This window comes from Mus pahari, chromosome 5 (assembly GCF_900095145.1).
Source record: "Mus pahari chromosome 5, PAHARI_EIJ_v1.1, whole genome shotgun sequence".
NCBI classification, from domain to species: domain Eukaryota; kingdom Metazoa; phylum Chordata; class Mammalia; order Rodentia; family Muridae; genus Mus; species Mus pahari.
This window is the reverse complement of record NC_034594.1, coordinates 62,800,161-62,806,632: the sequence shown is the minus strand read 5'-3', so window position 1 is coordinate 62,806,632 and position 6,472 is coordinate 62,800,161. Positions and strand designations below refer to the sequence as shown.

The 6,472-nt window shown below is 36.9% G+C and overlaps 1 protein-coding gene across 20 annotated transcripts in view; it reads left to right on the top strand.

Moving 5' to 3' along the window:
- Trip12 (thyroid hormone receptor interactor 12) overlaps positions 1-6,472 on the top strand; it is a 119,025-nt gene that overhangs the window by 19,985 nt on the left and 92,568 nt on the right. For all 20 annotated transcript variants that reach the window (XM_029538456.1, XM_021199402.2, XM_029538462.1 and 17 more), the window contains exon 2: positions 3,263-3,409. In XM_029538456.1, the coding sequence (XP_029394316.1) occupies positions 3,312-3,409 (98 nt within the window). In that variant the 5' untranslated portion in view covers positions 3,263-3,311. The remainder of the gene's footprint in view (positions 1-3,262; positions 3,410-6,472) is intronic.

Genomic DNA, 6,472 nt, shown 5'->3' with positions numbered 1-6,472 from the left:
TCTGAGTTCGAGGCCAGCCTGGTCTACAGAGTGAGTTCTAGGACAGCCAGGGCTATACAGAGAAACCCTGTCTTGAAAAACAAAAACAAAACAAAACAAGTGAGTTACCAACTTTTTTTTAAACATATATTTTAATTTTATGTGTGTTTGCCTGCATATACATATGTCTATCATTTGTATGCCTAGTGCCTTAGGAAGCCAGAGGTTGACATTGGGAATCATACATATATAATATGTATATATATGTATGTATATATATATGTGCATATAATCATACATATATAATCATGTATATATGTATATATGTATATGTACATCATTGTTGTCTTCAGACACACCAGAAGAGGGCATCAGATCTCCATTACAGATGGTTGTGAGCTACCATGTGGTTGCTGGGAATTGAACTCAGGACCTCTGGAAGAGCAGCCAGCACTCATAATCACTGAGCCCAGCCCTGAGAATCTTCATTTATGTACCAGAGTCTCATTGAATGTGGAGCTCACCAATTCAGCTAGTCTGATTGGTCAGCAAACGCCAGGGAACTCCTGTGTCCATTTCCCCAGCTTATAGATTTCATATATCTCTGCCCCACCCAACTCTTTTAAACCTTCTTATGCACAGCTGCTCTGACATTGGCTTAGGATTCTGTAGTTACAAAACTCAATTTTTGTATTTTTTTTTTTTTTAAGATTGATTTATTTATTATATGTAAGTACACTGTAGCTGTCTTCAGACACTCCAGAAGGTGTCAGATCTCATTACGGATGGTTGTGAGCCACCATGTGGTTGCTGGGATTTGAACTCAGGACCTTGGGAAGAGCAGTCAGTGATCTTACCAGCTGAGCCATCTCTCCAGTCAAGTTTTTGTATTTTTTTATGTATTTTTTTTTTAAGATTGACTTATTCTTTATGTGTATGGTTGTTTTACTTGAATATATGTGAGTGCACTTCATACAAGCCCAGTGCCAGTGGAAATCAGAAGAGGGTGCCAGACCTTGTGGAATTGGAGTTTCAGAAAGCTATAAGCAACCATGTGGGTACTGGGAGCTGAACCTGGGTCAAATGCCCTTGCCAGTAGAAATATTTTACTATCCCTAATCTGTCATTTTAATGGAGAAATTCAGATGGAGATTAAGTACCTTGTTTTGGTGTTTATACTGTTTGTTTATTGACTTGCAGAGTTTGAGTCCAGTAGACTGATAAAATGGTAAGCTCCTTATTAATTAGTAAGGACTCTTTGGAATTTATTTCTTGGCACTTTTTAGTCTTTTGCTCTGAGAGAATGCTTAAAGGTTATATATTGACTTTTTTTTTGTTTGTTTTTGTTTTTTGTTTTTTGTTTTTTGAGACAGGGTTTCTCTGTGTAGCCCTGGCTGTCCTGGAACTCACTTTGTAGACCCGGCTGGCCTTGAACTCAGAAATCTGCCTGTCTCTGCCTCCCTAGTGCTGGGAATATATTGACTTTTTAAAGGCAGGCTTCTTTCATTCTTTCTTAAGAGGTATCACAAAGGAGGTGGCTTTTTATTTTATAAGACTTTATTTTCTGTTTGATGTAGTGTGTCTCAAACAAAACAAACAAGAACAAAACCAAAAGTCAAAATGGAGATGAGGATATGGCTCAGTTGGTAAAGTGCTTGCTAAATATGCACAAAGGCCTTACTTTAACCCCTGGTACCACTTTAACTGTGTTTAGTAGTGTAATTCCAATACTAGGCTGTCTTCTAGCACTTACAGGCAGGAGGGTGTGCTGCATATAATAACAATGATTTGAATGAGACTCTGTCTCAAAAAGAAAAAAGTGCCTGTTGGTGGTGGCGCATGCCTTTAATCCCAGCACTTGGGAGGCAGAGGCAGGCGGATCTCTGAGTTCGAGGCCAGCCTGGTCTACAGAGTGAGTTCNGTTGGTGGTGGCGCATGCCTTTAATCCCAGCACTTGGGAGGCAGAGGCAGGCGGATCTCTGAGTTCGAGGCCAGCCTGGTCTACAGAGTGAGTTCCAGGACAGCCAGGGCTACACAGAGAAACCCTGTCCCGAAAACAAACAAACAAAAACAACAACAACAACAAAAAAACAAGAAACCCTGTCTCAAAAACAAAACAAAACAAAAAACAGAAGGTGAAGATGTGAGACAAGGAAGATACACACTAAATGTCAATTGATTAATGAAAACCTCCTGTAGACATATTCTCTCCTCCCTTCCTTTTTTTTTTATGTTCACTGTAAAAATAATTAGCTTTCAGTTTTGAAAGCTACCTCAAATAGGTGGTAATAGTTTCATGAATTAATGTAATTGAACTGGCTTTGGGGGCTGCTGACCACTGTTGAAATCACTGGACAGTTGTAAACTGACTGAAGAGTAGTAACTGGTTTTAACCCTAACCCATGCTTCCAGCCCAAATAGTGGATTGTTTTCTGAGAATCGTCCTTCTTTAGTTTAGCCTTTGTATACCATAATTACAGTTTTGCAAACTTGATTTCATAGCATGAAGATCTGGTATTACACAAGGACATCTGGGACCATTACTTTTATTGTAATGAACTGCTTTTATGTTGCTATTAAGATATTGCCCTTTTGGGCTGGTGAGATGGCTCAGTGGTTAAGAGCACCGGCTGCTCTTCTGAAGGTCCCAAGTTCAAATCCTAGCAACCACATGGTGGCTCACAACTATCTGTAACAAAAATCTGATGCTCTCTCCTGGAGTGTCTGAAGACAGCTACAGTGTACACGCATATAATAAATAAAATAAACAAATAAATAAATCTTTAAAAAAAAGATATTGCCTATTTAGTTTGTTACTGTTATAGCAGAATCATAAATTAGGTATGGCATGTTACTTTGAAAGTTCATCTATTATTTGTGTGTGTCCATGTTGCCCATATGAATGAAAGTCAGAGGGCAACTGACCAGTTGAGTCCCAGGGATCAGACTCAGACGTGGCAGCAAATAACTTGGCCTGGTGAGCCCTTTTGCTGGCCTTGAAGGTTTTATTCATTATGTATGCTTGTACCTAAGGAGGCTAAAAGATGGCATTGGATCTACTGAGCTGGAGTTACAGGTGATTGTGAGCTGCCTAATGTGAGTACCAGAAATAAAACTCAGGTCCTTTAGATGAACCACTAAGCCATTCCTCTAACCTCAAGTTTCTAACATCCACAGTCCAGTTACATAGTGTAATAAGGCAATACATCTTGCTACTCCATACTTTTCAGTTTTAGCGTGTGTATCTATCTAATTAGACTTTCTCTCTCCTCTTTTCTTTCAGTGAATGGTAGTGTCTAGAAAGGGTATGTCCCTTCAAGAGAGAGGTGCCAATGTCCAACCGGCCTAATAACAATCCAGGGGGGTCACTGCGACGTTCACAGAGGAACACTGCCGGGGCCCAACCACAAGACGACTCAATAGGAGGAAGGTATGTATGTATGTATTTCATGGTAATCTGAAAAGGAGTTGGGAATCAAAACAAGACAAAACAAACCTCATTATGAGGACCAAAAACATTTTACATGGTCACTTTCCTAATTTCTGAACAAAGTAGCTCAAAATTGGAATTTAAAGTGATTTTTAATTTTTTTTCTGAAATAGTAGACCCTACTAAAATTAGTTCCCAATCACTGACATGAAGCCCTAATTTAAGGTTGTTAGCATATAGGCATATCCTGTTTTGTTTGTTCTTTGTATTTGCTTAGTACATTTTGTAACATGTCTTTCAACCATTTGTGATCCTTAAGTATGTCTCTACTTAGTGATTTTATTGAGAGACCATTTCATTTATTTTAAGCACTTAGGTTTTGACACTCAGCCTGATGGTGGTGGTGGGAGTACTAGTTAGTTGTACCTGTATCCATTATGAGGGTTTGAGATGCTTTTTAGCTCTCAGTTTTGGTCTGCTGTTGATCTTTTTAATTGGAATTGTTTTATATAAGATAGCATGAAGAGTAGCACAGTCTTTTGAAAGTAAAATTATGGGTTTGAGTTAGTCATGGACTGTCACTGTTTATAAAATACTCAGAATTAGTCAAGCATAGTTCTCTAATCTAGTGATATCAGTGATTAGGTTGAAGTAGGTCAGTGAATTCTAGTTATTTTAGAGTGATTATCTAAATTAACATTTTGAGGCAGTCATATATATTGGTAAATTATTAAAAAGAAATTGGAAAGTTAAATGTAAATAATGAATAATTTGTCGTGTTCACTGTAACTACCCATGAGTTTATGAGTAAGGTCTTTGAACCAGGATAACTGTGAGTTATGCCTCTGCCATAGAATTTGCAATCCTTTGGATTAAAGTTGCAGGGAGCATTAATTCCTTAGTCCTTAGGTGGGTCTGTCTGTTTCTTAGAGTTGCTTATAATCTTAAGTATTGTAATGTGCATACTTAGTAGAGTTCTTAATGTTTCTACATTTAGCTTATGAAACAGACATACTTACCTTTATGCTCATGGTTTAAAAATAGCACTAAATTAATTTGAATAACATTACTTTTTGAAAATTTAATCCTAGCTCTTGTGTCACTTCACTATTTCACGTGTGTGTGTGTGTGTGTGTGTGTGTGTGTGTGTGTGTGTGTTGGTGGTATTTCGAGACAAGGTATTTTTGTATGTAGCCCTGGCTGGCTGTCTTGGAACTTAGTTTGTAGACCAAGGTGGCTTTGAACTCAGAGATTCTCTTGCCTTTGCCTCATGAGTGCTAGGATTAAAGGCATGGACCACTACTACCCAACTCATTTCATATATTGTTAAAAATGGAAAATATTTAAGTCTTCAGCATTCAACAAAACTGAAATTTAGGTAGTAACGGAATATATAGATCCCCATACCCAGTTTCGAGATATGGATAAGTATAATTATGATCAGAACAGGGAATACACGAAAGTAAAAGAAAAATATATTAACTCCACAATGTACTTAATATTTCTATTGACCTTGGCATATATTCAAGTCTTTAAATTTGTTAGTACAAGTGTTTGTACATTTATGCCAGTTAAATCTTTTTTTTTTTTTTTTTAAAGATTTATTTATTTATTATGTGTAAGTACACTGTAGCTGTCTTCAGATACCCCAGAAGAGGGCATCAGATCTTGTTATGGATGGTTATGAGCCACCATGTGGTTGCTGGGATTTGAACTCCAGACCTTTGGAAGAGCAGCCGGGTGCTCTTACCCACTGAGCCATCTCACCAGCCCCAGTTAAATCTTTTGAACAAGTATATGTATACATTTTTGGTACATGAACTGTCAACATTTTGAGCCGTACAAGAGCATTGCTTCTAATATCCGTAGCAATATTTTGTCCATGTGTTTGATACATCAGTGTTCTATGAAATTTAAGCAATTTCTTACAGTAACATATTTATAAATGAGTTGGTTTGGACATGGTCTCTTTCCTGTATTCTCAGTACTCTGTAGGGGAGGCAGGGAAAACCTTCAAATTTGATCCATTCCTGATTTTCTCAGCATTTAGGACTAGCCTGGGATATGTAGATAGACCTTGTCTCACTCATAACCTCCTAAAAGTTAGAAACAAATGGAAGTCATCAATTCTTATTAGAGTTATTGATTTAAGTAACTTTATGAAGATGTAATAATTAGATTGTTGAATGGCAAAATTTTAATTTAAATATTAAGAAAATAGTTTATTATTGTATATGTGCACGGTCTTATGTGTATGGGTGCAAATATTTTGCTTGTGTGTGTGTGTGTGTGTGTGTGTGTGTGTGTGTGTGTGTGTAGATGAGAGGTCAGCTTTGTGAAATCACTTCTCTCCTTCCATCTTTATGCGTATTACAGGAAGCAAACTTGGATTGGCAGACTTGTGTATATCAAGTACTTTTACCTGACACACAATCTTCCTTCCCCTCTGTTTTTAAGCCAATCCTTTTATTTATTTTACTTAGTTAATCACGTATGTGTCTATATAAGTTTATGTAGTTTATGTTTATGTAGCTGCCCATGGGGTTTAGAAGGAGGGTGTTAGATTTATAGGTAGTTGTAAATCTTGTGATGTGCATGGGTGGAAATGGTTGGTTGGTTGATCTTTGTTCTGGGGACTCACCCAAGAGCAGCAAATGCTTTTAACTTTTCAGCCCTCAGGTAATGTATCCTGTGCTCCCCTTTGAAGAAAAATAATAAAAATTTTAAATGTTTGAAAATAATGTCAGGTAACGTTTAAAGAGTCTTGTAGCTTTGTCTTCAATTCAGTACCTTTCTTTTCTCAGTATTTTTTCATTCTTTTTTCTTTTTAAATAATTTATTAATTATGTGCATTGCTGTTTTGCCTGCTTGGAGTTATAGACAGTTGTGAGCTGCTATGTGGATTCTGGGGATTGAACCCAGGTCTTCTGGAAGAGCACTTAACTACTGAGCTATTGAGCCATTTGTCCAGTCCCCACAATTTTCTTTTAAAACTTAATTTTTAAGGTTTTTTTTTTTTTTTTTTTTTTTTTTTTTTTTTTTTTTTTTTTTTTTTTTTTTTTT